This window comes from Lycorma delicatula, chromosome 8, assembly GCF_047948215.1.
Source record: "Lycorma delicatula isolate Av1 chromosome 8, ASM4794821v1, whole genome shotgun sequence".
Taxonomy (NCBI): domain Eukaryota; kingdom Metazoa; phylum Arthropoda; class Insecta; order Hemiptera; family Fulgoridae; genus Lycorma; species Lycorma delicatula.
The window spans coordinates 119,145,160-119,165,870 of NC_134462.1; the positions used below are offsets into that span (position 1 = coordinate 119,145,160).

General features: G+C 32.0%; 1 protein-coding gene across 4 annotated transcripts in view; it reads right to left on the reverse strand.

Annotated features, from left to right (window-relative positions):
- LOC142329262 (uncharacterized) overlaps positions 1-20,711 on the reverse strand; it is a 141,172-nt gene that overhangs the window by 60,634 nt on the left and 59,827 nt on the right. For 2 of the 4 annotated variants that reach the window (XM_075373685.1, XM_075373687.1), the window contains exon 2: positions 14,263-16,427. The exons of the other annotated variants lie outside the window; for them this stretch is intronic. In XM_075373685.1, the coding sequence (XP_075229800.1) occupies positions 15,364-16,427 (1,064 nt within the window). In that variant the 3' untranslated portion in view covers positions 14,263-15,363. Of the gene's footprint in view, positions 1-14,262; positions 16,428-20,711 lie in introns of those variants that run through there. 4 annotated transcript variants of the gene reach the window in all.

A 20,711-nucleotide genomic window follows, 5' to 3' on the forward strand; every position in this document is an offset into this window, starting at 1 on the left:
TTCAGTGTTAAACAGAGGTTGCAATACTTCTATCCCAAGCTGTATACAAAATTATAATCTCATATTTTTTTTTTTTAATAGCTATTTTTATTTTCATAAGATGAACCAATATATTTTTAGTAAATGCGCTTTCCTTAAATTACATTAACGCATCGTTTAATAGCAATCACAGCAACAATTTACCCACTCAATAAATCATTTATCATATATGTTTATTTAGTTGTTACAAAAAGGCAGAATTTACAGTATATCAATCTCTATGTATTTACAAATATATAACAAATTTATAAAGCGTATTACTTTGTATATATTAAAAATAACACAGTGCACAATGCATAAGCAGTTTACAGTGAATTTATAGAACTTGTATCGTAACTAATATTTTTTTTTAAAAGTCTAATATTTTTTTAACAGAATAGTTTTATTTATTTGTCGCATAGCCGTAAAAAAAATTGATACGAGTCGCAAGTCACTCCCAAAAACGACAAAACCATCTTTAATAATAACAAGCTTCCCGTAGCAGGCTTACAAAGTAGAGTAACGAATGAAACGATTTCTCCTAGTGCCAAATATACGGTTGCATGTAGCATGTCAAGCCTATCAAAATGTAGGTGATATTCAGCCATACAGGTGACGATACCATCTCTTCATTTACCACAGGGACTGGCTGTACAGTAAATATGATTACTATCAGAAAACGCAATCGTCTCGTATATCCCAGGAAGTTTTCACATATCACGGCAATAAGAAAGACCGGGACGGATAGTATAAAGCAACAAATTTACACAAATGTGATTATTCATATTTATTTCTAATCGCATTAATTTGTTCACACGTTAACCCTTTGATTACTATTACTGTAGATGTATATTTTATTATTTTTAGGTTCAAATTAATATTCACACACGCGTAAACGTAGAATTTTTCTTATTTAATACGGTAATAATTAAATTATCTATACTTTTACTGCGCGTACTTACATCTTTACTTTTGTCTATATTTTCTGTATTTTTTAAGTATAAAAACTTACAAAATAAACCGCAGACAGAATAGCACTTTTTTACTGTTTTCTCTGTATAGTAGTTTTTTTGCACATTTACAAGAAAAAATATTCAAATTCATACATTAATTATCACTCTATGCTTAATTTAAAAACGCTAAAAAAAATAAAAGATAAACTGCCGTCCTACTTAAAACAATAATGAACTTTTCAGAAATAAGAATCGTTGCTTTCAAAGAAAAATAATGAAAACGCTACTAATTTGTCACATATCTTTTGAAAAGGTGAATAATATTAAATATAATGTTATATCTAATTTATATTGTTAGACGTTCCCGGTATCATTTGCTTCTGTAAAATTTTGTTCTTGCAATGTAATAACATCTTCGACCATATATCTCATGGTAAATTCATATTTTACAATCGTCTGATCGGTTAAATCTTCCGGACCTTCTACATTTTCATAGTAGTAATCGCTAATGACATCGACATGACGTGTAAGAACGTGTATTGTATACTGTTGCGTCCAATCCGACCAGAATCCTCTATATATTTTACCCCGAAGATCTTGTACGCCGAATAAAAGTTTAACGCGATGAACTAATTCGGGTCTATATTCGAGTATATTTCTCGTCGGATATTCCCCGGCGTTAAAATACCACATATCGGGATAATAATTATTACGGTAGCTTTCAAGCCACAGTTTTAAAAATCTTGCGTCTTTATGCGCAACGAGAATTTGAGTACCGAGTAATTCGCCTTCGTCCCATCCTAAAGCCATTTCGTAAACTCGGTAACGATCCATATTACGAACTACGTACGAATCACCGTCTAGATAAATCCCTCCGTATTCCATCAAAATACGTATTCTAAGAATATCGCTGGCGTGGAAAAGACTGTTTGATTCGTCTGTAAATTTCTGCCCGAATATTTCCTCGGGAATATCGACCGGAACAAATTCAACGATATCAAGAAATCCCGGTGTACTTATAACTTTTTCCCAGTATTTACCGGTAAAATTTGTTAAATCGCTATGAAAAAATATTTTATCCGGTTTTTGATTTTTGAAAGCGGCTAAAATACATACTGCGTCGAATAATAACATTTCTTCCATCCACCAACCGTAACGTAAAAAATGAACGTAATTTGGAATTATCGGTTCGCCGGTAGCGACTCCAGATATATTATCGAACCCTTCAAATTCGCTCCAATAATCGTTCCATAGTCTTATGTTACAATAATTTTGATGAAAAATACCTTTTTTCCAGTTATAAATCACGAAAACTGTAACCGTCACGAGAAAAACGGTAATCCATTTCAATCGATCCTTCACCGTCCACATGTCCACGTTTCTTTACTGAAAACAATTTTTCACTTCTCAGTAGTCTTATTTTGTCAGAATTATTAATTATTTATCAATTAATGTTTTTTATATTATTAAATAGATTTATATCTAAAAATATATCTATTTCGAAGAAATTTATCGATAACAAATAGAGAGAGAAAAAACTTCAAAACGCATTAACAAAAACAGAAAATATATTAAAAAGAATTCTTTTCTTGTTTATTTACTAATTTTATAGGTTCTAGACTATATAAAGAAAACTATGTACGCACAGAAACGGTTAATACGATCGCAGAGAAAATAATAAAACTATTATGAATACTTAAGAGTCACAATGTATAACTTTGTGTACAGTTGTATAATTTATATAACAAAATCCAGAATGCTAAAGAAAACGCACACGCACACACACACACACACACACACATATATATATATATATATATGTATCAGAAACATTAAAATTAAGTGTAGTACTCGTTTCATAAATTAAAAAAAAAATGTAATATTTTTTATTTTTACTTAGCTATCAATTAAAAATAAATATGTTTTGCTTTTAAGAATCTTGAAAGACATCAGACCTGTTTGCTGAGATTTAAATTTATAGATTCTGACAACATTTATGGATGTAATTGTTAAAATTCTCAGTAATATACTCATTTTTGTATAAATATTTTCTTCATAATGTGTTGTTAATGTGTTCGAGTTATCTGTTTTCTGTTCGTAAATTTTTAATGGTATATTTTATAAACACGCTGAACCGATTATTGATTTTTATTTTTTTTTAGGGGAGGCGAAATTTAAAATAAATTTTTTTTATCGTTCAATTGTAGCCGATAAAATAATATAATCTACTTATAAAATTAATTACGAGTATCGCATACACCGGAAATTGTCGATTATAAAAACTGAAAATTATTAAATTATTGTAATTAATATATTTATCTATAAAAAGCGATAGTAAAAAACATCACTTTTAAATGTTACATAAACAATGTATAAAAATTTATTTTACGATTAACAACATTACAAAATGTTACTGTATTATACACTACGTAAAATATAAACGATATCATATCAAACCTACTAATTAAGATTACACAAGTATTACAATCGCTAATAATAATAAAAAAAGAAATAATTGATTTTATCAACTTTTTATCGCATCATATTAAATAAACTGATAAGAATTAATTTATTAATAATTATCACCCTAAAAAAATTGTATGCGGTTACATAACACTTGTTTTTTTAATTTTATTTGCTTTTTAAATAAAATGCCGGTAAATTTCCTCGATTTCTAAATTTTATGTATTATGTATTTTATGTATCTCCCTGCAATAGTATGCCCCTTCCACCCGTTTTTAAAGTACTGATTTAAGCCGATCAGCTGATCGGCTTATATCAAAAGAACAAAAGAACATGAGGCTACAAATGAAGAAATTTCTCATTTACGGGCGTATAAAATAAAAAGTCATCTCGAGGAGAAAATCAAATAAATTTATATTTGCTCCTTCTCAAAACACATTACGATATAGTATAATGATACTAAACTAAAATTCTTAATTCGTTTTAACGTCGAACATATTTTCATCATTCAGAACGTCACCAAACCGTTTTTTATTTTTACTCTTTTCTGAATCCATCCTTGAAAAATATAAATTCTTTTATAGTTCTATTTCATAAATTTTTCCCCAAAACGTAATTAATCTAGTCAAAGGACTGGTACGATGCGATATGAAATCTGCACTTACTAAACCGTTTAAAACCTAGTATTTTTTATGTAAATAACCTGGTATCTTTTTAACTCGCTAATTTCAGCGGTAGTCGCCTACTGTAGTAGGCGATCTACCTTAAATTTATCTACTACCTTAAATTTTCTCGGAACAGGAAGCAAGGATATCCAGGATATTTATCCACGTATTAATCACAGAGTCTGGACATCAATTATTAGGCGGGTATTTAATTTTTAATGGCGGTTGTATATTTGTTTTTATTTTAAGACGGACGGAGTTGAGGATTGCATTCCGGTCCTTTATAGATTGGGTTTCGAAATATTTTTCTCGGGTTATTCCACGAAAGATTAGCAAGATATTTTCATCCTTCTCCAGCGCGATTCCCCTTCGGTCCGATCACTTAAGGCTTTTCAGTGCTAGTGCCTTTCGGTCAAGCAGGAATGCGCCTGATGGGGCTTTAGTTTTTAGAGGGTGCAATGGACTCCCTTCACAGAGGGCGTCACATTTATTATCTGTAAACTAATAATTGTAAGATGAAGGAAAAAGAAAAGACAATGAATCTAAGTTTTGTAGATTCTTCATCGGTTTCTTCCTTTTCCTCTTCACCTTCTTCTTCTTACATCAGCAGAGTTGGTGCCGGGCTGAATACGGTGCCGCGGAATGTCCTTGCTTTTATTTCTCCGACTCTTTGTTTGTCGGTTGTAAATATTTACAATTGTAACCTTAGAAAAACCTGTGAGTCCTGAGAAGGGCATCGTAGTGCAAGCCTCTCCATCGAACAGCTGCCGGATTTCTTCACTGCCTTCGAGAGGTCTTCAATACCTTCTTCGTCGGTAGGATAAAGGATGCGAGGAAGACTAATAATTAATATTAAGTAAGTTTGTTCACGTACGTAAGGGCGGCAGTGATTACATGTTGCTGAACTTCCACAGAAAATACCAGCGAAACTCTCTTCTAGACACACGTGTAACTAGGAACGGGTTGAGGGGACAAATTTCACGATTAGGATGCGTAGACTTTATTTTTCTGTATTTAATTTGAAGAAAATAATAGATAATTTTCAGTAGTTCAACGGACAGTTTCAAAATCCAGACCTTTGTCTTATGAAAACGATTAAATAAGCCAAATTTCATTCAGAATTCTTTCATATACTGTGATGCCTGTTGTAGAAACGAATCGAGTGCTATATTCAACATAGCGATATACAGTTAAAAGGTGAAATGAGTTCTTCAATATTTTCACAATACGGGTAATTTTATTTTACGTTATCAAAATGAACTGAGAGCCGGACTGCCAGTACTTTTCCCTTTTCTGAACCCAAACTGATTCCCGTTAAAAAAAATTATATTTTCTAAATAGTTTACTGGCCGTTTTTTAATAAGTTTTTCCAATAATTTTGAAAGGGCTGGCAACAACGCAATAGGTCTATAGTTACCTAAAATTTTCCTATCGTTACTTTTAAAAATAGGCACTACTATAGTTTTCTTCATTTGAGAAGGGAATACTCCTGATTCCATACTTAATTAAATACATAGACCAAAGGATGGCATATTATATCCGCCATATTTTTAACACTTACTGCCCACCCATCTATTCCAGCCGATTTCTTATTTTTCATCGATCTTATGATAACAAGTAATTCATTAGCATCAGTCGGAACCCACCGGGTTGGTCTAGTGGCTAACGCGTCTTCCCAAATCAGCTGATTTGGAAGTCGAGAGTTACAGCGTTCAAGTCCTAGTAAAGCCAGTTATTTTTACACGGATTTGAATACTAGATCGTGGATACCGGTGTTCTTTGGCGGTTGGGTTTCAATTAACCACACATCTCAGGAACGGTCGAACTGAGAATGTACAAGACTACACTTCATTTACACTCGTACATATCATCCTCATTCATCCTCTGAAGAATTATCTAAACGGTAGTTACCGGAGGCTAAACAGGAAAAAGAAAGCATCAGTAGGATAAAAAACATAGATTTCTCAGGAGACTCCTCCCAAAAAAATTTACTAAAGTCACTTCCGCCAGAATCATTTATGTTGTCTAGCTCCGCCTTAATTTTGTGTGATATTTTTGGAAAATACTTATTAAAACAATGGGCTTTTAAAAAATAATCACTTTCAATACTCCCCTCCCCAGATATTACATCTCCTCCTAATCCTTACATTTATTTATATTATTGTTATTAATAAGCTAATTGACCGCATTCCACTAGGATTTAAAATCCTTACAACTATCTAGCATTTCATTAAAATACGTCTGTTTAGACTTTTTAACCGGTCACCTAAAGATTTGGTGTACTTAATATAATACTGGAGCAACCTATTATTCCCAGGTTCATTCCTTGCCTTCCTATAAAAAAGATTCCTTTTTTCTATTTTTCTAACTAAATTAACATTTATCCGAGGTTTCAGAATTTTATATTTATTAAAGCTACGATAAAAAGTAGTCGCCGTAGATTCACAATCAGAAAGATAAGTGTAAAAAACTCATATGCAGCGTCAACATTTGTATGCTTATATAAATTATTCCGGTCTATATTCTGCAAAGCTAATCTCAGTTTAGTAAAACCTATTTTTGATTTAATTACATTTTTATCAGTTATTATTACTTTCTTATCAATTATGCTTTTATAATTGTAATTCTTAAAACTAAATGATCAATACACGTTCCAATAGCTGTACGATCAATAATATTAGTCGGCAAATGTAGACCGTGACTGTCTAACGTAAATTTATCGGTAGTTAAATTATCAGATAAAGCATTCAAGTTAATATCCCCGGCAAAAAACCGGATTATTATCTTTCAGATTCGGTAAATAAGACTTAACCTTCTTTACACAAATACTTTTTGGATAAAAATTAAAACGATAGAAACAAACAATATAATCAAAATTCCCGTACCTACATTCAAGTCTGCAAATAATAATGTCAAATTGATAGACTTGCAGTCGATTTCTTTGTGAACAAATGCAACCAATTCACCTGCCTTACAGTTGTTATTACAATTATAAAAACAAAAATCTTATATTTATACATTTCATAATCGTACGTCCAAACCTCTGTTAATAAAATAACTTTAGGCGTACTTACCGCTCTACTTAAATCTTCTACAAATAAATCAAAATATTTCCTTATACTATTAATATTTTGATGAATTAAATAAATATGTTAATGTAAAATACAAACTTATCCGTCAGAAAAATGTATAAACAAAAAGGCAACTCCTCTACAATCTAAATAATTCTACAAAAAATCAACATCTTGTAATGACTTAAGCACTAATTACAGGGCTTCCTTCGTCTTTCCTAATCAGTATTTTTCCATCTTTTATAGAGATATTTGTAAAACTTATTTTTTTTTATCGTCTTGGCAGCACCAAAACTCTTTTTCTTCCAACACTAAGACTCTCATTTATGTAGAACGGAATGTCATCCTACCTATCCATATGACGCGTGGAAAGGTTTCTCTTGGTCTTTCTTTTCTTCATCAATTCATCCTTGTCATAAGCTCTCACAAATCTCAAAAGAATAGGTGCTCTTCCTTCAGTATTTCTTCTTTGCGCCCGATGACAAACATCAATCATATTATTCCCAACGGGAAAATTAAGAGCCCTATCGACGTCTTCAATAATTGAATACAAATTTTCACCTTTACATTGCGGTATTCCATGTATTTCAATATCTTTCCTTTTGGAGTACCGCTCCAGATCTTCACATTTAACCTCAAGCTCCCGATTTTTCTTTTTAAGTGACAACACTTCAGTAGTAAGCTCTTCAATCTTCTTGATACCTTCCCTCAGTTGTACCTCCTGATCATCTAACTTCTTAATAATTATGAATAATTGTTCCTATTTGTTCGTGACAAAATTCAAATGAACCGCCCAATTTTCTCTTCATTTCTTTTTCTTCGCTTTTAAAATCCTTAATTAAATTAAATACATCTTTCAATGTAATTTTTTTTCATCCGCATTTTGCAACTTAATACTTAACCTTTTTTTCTTCGAGCGTTTTTCACATCTCCAGGTTTCATTTCCCTTTTTAAAGACTTACCATCCTCCTTGTTCATATTAACACATAAGGCGTGATGTATTGAAGAATTTGAGGTAGCAGGCTTCTAAGAGATTTAGCGCGTACACTGCTGCAAGACATATTTTCAAATAAAAAAATTCTATTTATAATCGCTATTATAACTTAATAGCGATTAATGATTATTTATTTTTTAATTTCTATTTAAATTTTAAACTCGGATAATAGCAGTACAAGCTTATCTCTCCACAACAACTGAAATGTTTGACTGTTCACGACTAACTGTCACTAACTCTTCCTACGTACTCGCCAGCGTGTCGGGTGTAATGAGTGCTTCTGCCGTAAAAATCCTCTCCGGTAAGCGGTTGAAGTCACGAATTCTCTCCGAATAAGCAACATTTTTCATATGCATCCACAAAAGGAGATCTAGAGGGGTCGTGTCTAGCCTCCTTGGTGGCCGTGCCATCGGCCCTCCTCTTCCAATCCACTTGTTTTGAAACCGGATGTTTAATGCAGCATAGATACGGTTACTGTAACGAGGCGGAGGTCCGTCTAGTCGACAGAAAAATAATCCTTTTTCTTCTTCAATATCGTCAATATGTGGAAAGACGTAAAGTTCGAGCATATCGCAGAAAATATCCCCGTTAATTGTGCTTTCTACAAAAATGAACGGGCGCATAGTGCGGTCATTCATCAGTCAGAACCAAACATTGACTTTGGGAAAGTCACGCTGATATTCAATAATTTCACGCGGTGGCTCTGTTTCCCAAATCCAGCAATCGTGTCGATTTACTGACCCGCTAATGTGGAATGTCGCCTCATCTGAAAACATGATATTTTTCAGGTAGTCCTCATTTTCATCGATGTTGTTGTCGTTAAACGTTAAAGCTGCAAACTCCAATTTTCTTCACTTTGTGTTTGGGTTTGATTTCATATAAAAGTTATACATTAAACGTACTTATTCTAAGTCTCTTACGCACCGCTTTGTACACTGTAGTTTTAGGTATTTTTAACTCTAAACTGCGCTTTGCTAATGATTTTTTCGAGCTGCGCGTACAAGATGTTCGAAACCGATCCACATTCTCTTCAGATACAGACGGCCTGCCTGTTTCCTTAAATCGATTAAACCCTGGTGTATTGTTTTATTCGTAGGCGCAGCACTACCATGTTCACGTCGATTATTACGCAGAATTGTGATTACCGATCTTGTTTCAATAAACCAAATCACGCTCTGAAGCGTTCTGCTGCAGTGTCGTCACGGTTGAATGTGAGACTACCGATCGGACACGCAGTGAAGCTCACACAATGGTACCGACAGCAATGAATATTTGCGATGAAAAACTTAATAATATAAGGAACATAAATATGAAAACAGGATGCTATTAACCAATTCCATTCCTTCATTACGATATTTTGGAACAAAGCAGTTCTTTTATAAAAACCGCGTATTTTGCTTTCAGGGCTGTCTATATAATTTTCATCTTTGAAGTGTTTATATGAAGACTCCTTTGCATTCTTTTTCGTAAATATATTTAACAATACTCAAATCCTTAGAACTTTAAAGTAAATACTGCCATGAACACGTTGTTCATGAAAAAAATACAGAATCAGAGTCTCAAATATCTAATTTTTATTTTATCTAAGAAAACTGAAGAAAATACCGATAAAATTAATTCATTTTCTTTTTATTTTATCGGTTAAAATTTTATTTAAATTTAAACGATTACTACTTAATAATTTTTTCTACATCCCAACCACGTACGGGAAGACACCCACCTTGTGATATTACCGGTCACAATAATAAGGGGAACGTAACCTCATTCCGGTCCACGCATGAGCCAGCCAGGGACAAACCCCGCACTCCCACGCAGTCCAGTCATAAAGTCTCGCGCGGCATTACCAAGTCGTAATGAGGGACCGCCGGTGGCGGTCCCTCATTACGACTGGTGGCGGTCCCTCATTACGACTTGGTAAGCTTGGTAATATTACAGACAATCGGCCCTTAAGCAACATCATTGTGGTTTTTTCTGGGCTGAAAATCATTTTATGTTGGAGACTCCACAGCTGGAGAGTCTCACAAGCACGAGCAGCTCGGAACTCTACTTCGTTACGCGAATCCCCTTCAATCAGCAGCAGCGCGTCGTCAGCAAAAGCGATGGCACGACAACCAAATGGCAACCTCAAACGCAACATGGATCGAATTCTATAATTCAAAGAAGGGGACTCGGAACACTGCCCTGAGGGCATCCTTTAGTTAGGGTCTTACGAACCTCCGAGCCGCCATCACGCAGGGAAACGGTCCGATGGCTGAAATAACTTGAGAGCACTTCTAATTCATTTTGTGTACAGTTACGCTTCTACATCTGAAACAGGGCAGATGGCCACCATAAGCTGTTAAATGCCCCGGATGTATACAGAAAAACCCCTAATACATATTTACATGAAGTAGAGGAAGCTATATCCATCACCTTTAGTATGGCATCCTCAGTGCTCTTGCCCGGCAGGAAACCATACTGGTTGTCCATTAGTTAATGATCAGTGACCAATCTAACATTAATACGCAAATATAGGACCTTCTTAAAAAACTTACCGATCACAGGGAAGACCGTTACTGGACGGTAAGAACAACTAACAGTAGGATCTTTGTCGCCACCTTTGAACAACAATACAAAATCTCCACGCTTCCAACAAGCCGGAAAGTGGCCGGCGAAGAACAACCTATTATAAATTCTAGTTAGAGGACCAAGAACTACTGGAAGCGCTCGGACGAATAGCTCCACTGTGATACATTCATATCCGGGGGCCTTGTGCCGTGCATGTCGCCTGACGCACCTCTGCCTCAGTTATCTTAGAAGATTGTAAGCGATCTCAAAAGCTGCGACTTCCCTTCTGACACGCCGATTATATAAAACCTCACCCACCATAGTGTCATGCGGGAACAAATCCTTACTACTATTAAACAAATGAAATAATTATAGCTAAAGATATGCACAATTTATTTTTAAAATATTAATCTACGAAAACGGATGTACAGTCGCCGCCAAGTAACGGCAAGCTTGGAGTGGCGACGATTACTACCCAACCTATCAGGCATCTTGTTTATGCTACTAAGAGATGACTAATCGTGGTATGCCAATGTTTCAGAGAACAATAGTATAGCAGTGACGTGCAGGCTGATCATCCAAGCTCGCCGTTACGTGGCGGCTACTGTAATAGGAATCGAGAAATCTGAATCATTCATTACTGCTTCAAATGTTTGAATTAAAAATGACATAATTAATTTTTAAATAGATTAATTTTCGTATAGAATTATTTGCATCAGTAATAAAAATAATCAAATTGTTAATAGCAGTCATTCGATCCTGTATACTGTGCCCATTGAAATATACACTGTGATCTTAGATTCTAATGCTGTTATTAAAAAATAAGTGTGGCGTCATCATAATTAATTGCCTGTATGATGTCATACAATTTATTAGTTAATACTTTTTTCCTGTTTAGCCTCAGGGAATTACCGTTCAGGTATTACTTCAGAGGATGATATGTATAAGTGTAAATGAAGTGTAGTCTTGTACAGTCTCAGTTCGACGATTCCTGAGATGTGTGGTTAATTGAAATCCAACCACCAAAGAACACCGATATCCACGATCTAGTATCCAAACCCGTATAAAAGTAGTTACTTTTATACGTAAGTAGTAACTAGTTCAAGTCCTAGTAAAGGCAGTTAGTTGCCTTTACTAGGACTTGAACGCTGGAACTCTCGACTTCCAAATCTGCTGATTTGGAAGACGCGTTCACCACTAGACCAACCCGGTGAGTTTTATTATTTAATACTGCAGTGACTAATAATATCCTTGTCGTTTTTTGTTTATATTGTACTTAATATTTCATTCGGTTTAGTTCGATTTATTTATACAGTAAAAATAGGCTGATGCACAGTTGCAGTTACTTTTTTACGACAAGAAATCCCGTGCAGGAACAGATTTAACTAAGAATATTCTAAAGCATATATTTTTACATTTCTTCTCTGTCTATTAAAATATTAACGCAGAAAGAACACCTAACTGTTTTCCTTTGTTATTTTCTTAGAGAATGTTCGCTAAGTTATTACATTAATTAATTTATATTAATTATTTATTAGATTTCAAATTAAACCGATAAATTTTTAAAATGAGTTTATCAACACCGTAATAATATAGCATGAACTATATTTTTATTAATTCATCCGTATGTCAACAGCCGATTTCATCATTGAGAAATGGAATTCATTGTAAACTGTATCGGCAACTCCAGGATTTGTGTATTCGATAATAATTTTTCAATATGATTTTGGATCGTAGTTACTGCACATAGCTATACATTTAAAAAATAAAACTTCATGGAGTAGTATGCACCTCTCTCAAACGCTGAATTAAGTGAGAAATTTACACGCCTCATAGCAATTAATACAGTGTAAATTTAAAAATATTTATATTATCACCATCCCCAAAAAAACTAATTTAAAAGGTTTCAGAATTTAGCTACTACACTAATAGGCTGACTACTTTAAGAATACACATAAAAATTTTTTTATAGCTTTTTTCATTTATTTTAAATATAAGTAAGGTTATACAAAAAAAATTAAATTACATTCGATTTCTTGCTTAAACTGTTTAGGGTTTTAGTACGTACGTAATTTGTGCGTTTTAGCAATTAGAATTTTAAACATTAATTTTTTGTTTAAAAATAAATATTTTAAACTCTCATTCATTCAAAAGGTCTTTGTAAAATTGAATATTCATAGCAACACTACAGAGTGAGCGTTTAAAGTTTTAATTATAAATCACCCCTACCCACCTACTTCTTGAATTCAGTACTTTTACCTCCTTTTTCCTTTTTTTTTAACCTAACATCAAACTATTACTTCATTAGTAAAATCCTACTACCGCTACTATTTCACATTCATAAACTATATGAGAGAGAGAGAGAGAGAGAGACAGAGAGACCACTACTAGAACAGAGTTGTCAGGTGGATATAACAGCTTTTATGTATTACTTCTATTATGTATTACTGCTTTTATGTATTATTACTATTTGTTTTTAATAATTACAGAACTCAAGACTGTTAAAATCACTAATAGTTAAGTTGGGGTAAAAAAAATGCTGTACTACGCTGAATACAAAAGTAATTTCTGAATATTTGTTTATGAATTCAGTCATCGATGAAAGAAATTAAGTAAAATAAAAAATATATATTTCCTTTACTTGTATTTTAAGTTTACGGTTATAAAGTCTCATAAAAACTAGTTCTTATCTTGCAAATAAAACAAACGGTCAGTCTGACGAGAACGTTCTAAAATCAAATCTTTTTTTGGATGATTAATTCACCGTATAACCTAGCTTGGCCATCGGAATATGAAATTAAAATTTTGTAGCATAAGAAGACTACTGTGCCTGACCAGGATTCGAACCCTGGACCTCTCTCTGTATGAAAGGCCGAGATGCTACCACCCCACAACAGAGAACAGTAATTTTTATCTTTTAAATTCATTTAACCAGTCGGTCTTTTTTTATGATCTACGGGAAAATATACAAATAGAAATTAATGTTTGATAAGATTCTTGATGGTTTCCTATCATCACATTAGTATTGAAACTAATGTATAAGAAATTTCAAACTTCATTGGGATTGACCCCAAAACTTTTTGAATAAAAAAGGTTTTTGCTACTGCTCATAATGGTGATCGGTATAACAATATATTTTTAAAGTTAATCTATCAATTATAGACTAATTACTGTAATATATATGAAAAATGAAGAAAGGATTTTGTATATTTTCTTGCGCTGTAAAATAATTAGTAATGTTTAAACACAAGATTATTTGTTTTAATATGGTGGGAGGTGGGTGGGGGGGTAAGATTAATGTTTTAAAAGGAGTCTGCATTCTATAATACATTTTAACTAAATCCACAATCTGTGTGTGATCTAGGCATTAAAGAGCACTGAATAACATCCCTAGTGGATATTATAAGAATAAATGCATCCCTACACGTACACCACAAGATTACATCACATTAAAAATTACATTAACAAAGTTAAAAATTAAATTCTGTCAAGGTTTTCATTGAAAATGTGAGAACAAGAAACAGTTGTAAATAAGACAATTAAAAACCATGAAATATAATATAAATAATTTATTAAATTCAACCGCAATTGAGTTTGTAAGACATATGTTTTGAATATAACCCATAAGCTAAGAAATAAACAAATGAATGGATCACTGTAGAACGACCAAAACTAAATATCCAATTAGCTGTAACATAGTACTGAAGATTATACAAAAGCAGGATTTTATTGCTTTTTTCTGACAGACTTCACATAGAAATTGAGATATATAGCCTACATATAATGAGTAAGAAACAACTAAAATTAAAGGCGTAAATACAGTACATTTAATCTTCAAGATTTTTTTATTTCTCTTTTCTTTAAAAAATGTTTAAAAACTGATTACATTACACTTTATTTTAAGGTGAAAATTTTTAAAATCCTTACCTGCATGTGAGCTATCTTTCACTGTATTTCAGTATTTTTACAAACTATCATTGGAAGTGCTGAGGATTGTTGTGTAGATAAATTTAATGTTGTAATTTAATAAAGATAAATTTAATGTTTTAGGAAGGTTTTAAAAGAACTGTTTATCATGTATTCAAAAAATGCAATTTAAAAAGTCTGATTCAAAATGTGTTCATTTACAGTATTGTTTTTTGTATACATTTTTTTTTTAATATCTTGATTTGCAAGTTTTTGTCAGTTGTTTATTTGTAAGAAAAATACTTCATTCTAACAATATCCACTTTTTCTAAGCACCTCAACAGTTTTTTTAAAAAATCCACACGTTCAATCATCAGTATGAAAATATCACATGTAAAAAACCAAAGAATGCAAACTTATCACTCATTAGAAACTCAGAATAATAAAAGATAAAACGAATATTTTAAATAAAGAAGCACAAACTAAATAACGTAAAACACACTTCTGTGCCTGAACCGATAACACTATAATTCAGTAATCCCAGGAGCAATAATTTCTGATGACGCTTCCTAGAGTGAAAGCTAGCTCAGTCTCACAGGCTTTTTTATTTTACCTTAAAATAAAGTCCATTGTAGTAAACTTTTAGGAACATTTTATTTTTTAAAACACAATATGTCACAGATATCAAAATTCTGACTATTTCCAGGACCTTTCTGAACAAACTGTGTCCATTCATTTGTTTATAATTAACAATCTTTGCATTTTATTTCTTTAACCACAGGAGTACTACTAGAGTCAAATTCATATATTTCTTCAGCCATTTCTTTAAAAGTAAATGCATATTCCCTAACATTTTTATCATTTATATCTTCAGGAAAGTTAATAGGCATATCATGATACTCTTCTAAAAATTGTAGATGTCTTTCTAGAATATGAATCGTATATTGATTCCGCCAATCTGGCCAGATTCCGGTAAATAATTCATTTCTGACATCGTGAACACCGAACAGCAGTTTTACTCGATGAACCAGTTCTGGACGAGCCCATAAAATACTCATAGTTGGCCATTCACCGGCATTAAAATACCAGTTTTTTGGTTTATAGTGATTTTTATAACTTTCTAACCATAGCTGGAGAAATCTAGCATCTTTATGCGCGATTAGAATTTGTGTTCCTAAATAATCATTTTCATCCCAAGGTAACGCCATTTCATAACGTCGATATGGATCTAAGCTTCTCACAATAAACGAGTCGTTATCTAGAAATATTCCTCCGTATTGTAATAAAATGCGTATTCGTACAACATCACTAGCATGAAAGTAATGATGATACTCATCAGTGAATTTTTGACCAAATATTTCATTCGGTACTTCAATTTTCTCAATAACTAAGATATCTTCAAAACCAGGAATGCTAATCAATTTTTCCCAGTATTTACCGCCAAACTGTTCCACGTCAGTATGTATAAAAATTTTGTCCGGCTTTTGAATTTTATAAGCTGCCAAGATACAAAGCGCATCGATAAATATCACTTCTTCCATCCACCAACCCATACGAATAAAATGAACATAATTAGGTACAATTAAATTTCCACTCTGAACACCAGATACGTTATCAAATCCTTCAAATTCATTATATAATGACCATAACTTAGGACTACAAATAATTTGATGTTTTGGAGATATACACTTATTGTATGCAAGCAACATTAACAAACCACTTGTGATAAGAATCAATGAGCAAGTCAATCTCGATGTCGGTAATATGTTGAAAAGAAGTCTTGGTTCTGGTACATCATCCTCAACCGCAACTGAAAAAATGTTTTCTTCACTGTAGTCTTAATTTTTTTTAAAAATAAAACGTTGTTAATAAAATAAGTTTAAAATCAACATTTTTGTCATTAAATAACATAAATTATAGAGAAATATTCTTTTCAAATAATACTATTTATATACGAGTTTACTCTTTACTGACTGAAAAATGTGTAGAATCAATAAAGCAAACAGTGTATGAATTTAAATATAATAACATACAAAAGACATAAACGTAAAAACCAAAACAACAGCGAAAAATAGTATTAATTTATAAAAAATAATTTAAATTACTACTAACATTCTGATTTCTGGAAATATCCTTTCAGGAGCCCTTCTGAGGTCCATAATTCATTTCCTTCTTTAGATCCTGTTATTGATAATTGCACTTGTCTTAAAGAAGTTAGGAAACCTGTTTATTTTGCGATTAAATATAAATTTGACTTATAATTAATCTGTACACCGCTAAACAACAATTAAATTATAATTTTTAAAAAATTTTCTGCACATATGTGCATAAAATGTACTTTCAGAATAATCAGTGCATCTTAAAAATTATAGTCAAGTAATAAGAGGCAGGTACAGCCATTTGCAGCACGATGAGCTGCACACACAGTAATAGTGGTAGTAACTAATTAGTTGAGCAACCACATACTACACACCTGCACCTATAAAGCTACTTTTTTCAGTAACTGAAAGATAAAAGATAAAAGATAAAGGAAACCATTTTTTGTAGAAAAAAAAAAATTAATTTCAAACACTCAAATTGGTCTCTGAATTCAATTTGATTTTAGTTTGGCCAAAGTAATGTTTAATATCGGCAAGGAACATAATCCAGTTGTTACCGCACGCCATTAAACTGGCCACCATCTTGAAAATAGTGAACATTTTCTAACGGCAATAATCCTATATTCTTGTCAGGCATAAAAAACTACGTTCATGTAAAATGTCAGCTCAATCAGTTAAGTAGTTTTTACGAGAAAGAGTAACAAACTCACAGAAATCACCAAACTATATAAGATTTCTGGGTATTTGGAAAGAAAACGAAAAATAAATTATTAATTTTATAAACAAATAAACCTCATTTATCTTGCTAATCAATAAAATACTAATCAATTCCTAAAGAAAGATATTAAATTTGTCTGTAGCATGATTGTTATATACATTTTTCTGAGCATATACATACAAGAATAACCCTGGATATTTTTTTTAACCGGTGCAAAAAGCGCACATCAATGATGATTTATTTAGATTATTATATGAAGCCATTGTTTAGACTGTTATATTAATTGATTCATTCTTCAGTCTTTTAGAAACACTTTGAACTAATTATAATTAACTACTGCTGTTACTGTTTGAACTAACAATGGCATTCATTTATTCCATGAAAAAAGGAATATCATTTTTTATTAATCCTACCAAAGGCAATTCAGTTCCTCAGTGAATTAATCATTCCCCATCTCTTCTTTCCCTGACTTTAATGTCTGAAAATTTTGGAACACTTTGTCAGTCGATTGGCATGTGACCAAGCTTATCTTAATTGTAATAGAACAACGAACATGAATATATAAGTATTAATTATTTAAATTTTTAAACACAGTAATGCTTTTATGTTATGTGGATAAGCGAATAAATATGTTTTTTACATTCAATTATTTTTATTTAATTACATTACATATTTCTATTTACCTACTTTTATTACAATAAAATAACACACAGTGTATTTTTTTATATTTTATGTAATTTTTTGTTTAATATTCGCTGTCAGCTACTGCTATGGTTCCTGTTATTACATTATACCGACGCTTTCTAGTAATTGGCAGAGCAGTCACTTCTTAATTTGGGCTTAGTGAAGTGATGATTCTTTATGTCTGTGAAACTGTACAAGAACATGTATTTCCTTCCCAAGGATTGCATAAAAGTCAAACTTGGTGGTTAGATGTCTACTGAATAAAGATAGATCTTTTACACTGAGATAGATAGATTGATCTCATCTATACTGCACCAGATGGCAGGCATATACCTGATGAAATTATCAGTTTAGCTACACCCCCCCCCCCCCCAACCAAGAGGTTGTAAAATGGTCTGACCCACATGTGATTGGCCTGAGTAACAACCGTGGCTGATAGAGATATGTGGCTAGTGCCCTCAAACCTAATACAGGTTTGTAATTGTTTTCGCTTGGTCAATATTTTTAGAAAAGGGTTTTGTGAGATCCAGTGCATTTATTTTACTTAAAAATTAAACCTGCTTCTGCAGAATACCAAATCCATTCATTGCCTATATTACTAAACGGGACAACACTTTAAATAAAATTATGTAAATTCACAACTAGTATCTGTTTTACCATCCCTATGCCTAAAAAAAACTACATTGTCACCTACATTACGCTTACACTACGTTGTCTGTGAATAGTAAAAAAAAGCAATTTATTTTCTTTACAACACATTTTAGAATAAGATAATGATCTTTCATATACAACACTTTTACAGTAATATCTAATATCAAAAGAACAGCAGCAGAATATCAAACAAACATTTCAACATTACTTCTTTTGTGCAAACCACTTACAGTTTTTTAATACTCTGCAAATGAGAAAAAGCTTACGTTGGAGAGTTTTATCTAATGAAGCAGTTGGTGGAAAAAATTAAGTAGTTCTACACCATGTAAACCATTGTTCTTTTTTGCATTATCTTTTAAAGTTAAAACTTTTTAAAAAACCTGTAAAAACTATTATAAATTAAACATGAATAATAGTACCTCATACTTCACCTCTTTTCCCAAAAGTACAATTTCAATGTACCATAAATTTATCAAGAGATAACATTAAAAAATACCATTTAAATATACAGGTGTATCACAAAGTTCTCCCAGAACATCCATAACCTATTCTACTCATGAAAATAATGGGAAAAGTTCATATAAACATATGTCCTAAAATGCTTCATTTGCCAGTTACAGCTAGTGAAAGATTTCGTTTGGATTTTAGCGACGCTGGTGAAATGAGGTCATACTAAAATTTTTAGAACGTTAATTAAGGGGCAGAATTAGTGATTTCTTATGGTTTTTGACCTGAAAAGTCGAATAAAATAGATCCCAGATCCATACCTGCAGTGGTTTTTAAGAAATCTGGAGTGAATACCGACAAACAAGTTAGGGTAAAAAAAAATTGTTTTTTTATCTTTGACGTAAAATAATTTTGTTAAATGTGTAATAAACACAAAAAAAACTTGTAGAAAATTTAATTCTGAACAAAATGGTATAAGATAAATTGAATTTAACATAAAAAAAGTTAGAAAAATTCAAATTTTATTTAGAAACAGTAAATTACTACATTTGTCAGAAAAGTACTTTTTAATGTAAACAAAAACCAAATTCTTTTTTGGTAATGTGAACAATTTTTTAAAACAAAATTTACTGTTAAAAAATCTAAAACACTGGAAATTACCCAACAATTGTAAACATTAAAATAAATAAATAAAAATTACTTACATAATTTTTTTATTAGTGACAGAAATACAATAAGTTATTTGAAAAATTACACTGAAAAACATAATTTTTGTTCCCTAACATGCAATACACGATTTTAATCTGCTTTTTGATGTTGAAAACGAATATGGACTCAGAATCTTTCTATCACCCACCATTTCTGAAAAATTTCTAAATTTTAATTAAGAATTTTTTTCATTTTTCAACGTATAGTTAAGCATTTTAAGCTCCTATATTGTATTTTTAGCTCATTTTTTATTGTTTAACTATGTTAACATAATTTGTAAGCTATAAATAAACAAGACAAGACAATGAATTAAATCATATCATAGTCACATATTATAACATCACATCTAATACTAAGAGCGAGTCTTTATGGACAAGGTTAATTATGTCTGTGCAGGTCAAAAATGTAGCTGAAAACACAGCTGTGTTGTTTGTATTAAGCACTGTATTTAGGAATTAATAATTTTGTTCAGTCTTATTGCTGTTTTCTTGTTGTACTTTGTTAACAGTACAGTGTCATAATGCCTCAGAATTGTGTAAATGATATGGATGCCTTTTGTGGTGATGTGGTGAGTTTACTGTAAAATCAAATAGAAAAAACAGGTTTACTACCATAGAATATTTGTCCCAGCTACGAACAATCTGTCCAACCAACGCTGTTATTGATGAAATAATTTTCAATGTAGTTCAGCGCAGTCCTGGCATCAGTACACAACATCTTTCTAAGCGGATAGTTGATAGTTTGGAGAGCACTTAAACAAAATAAGTTTTATCCTTACCATAAACAG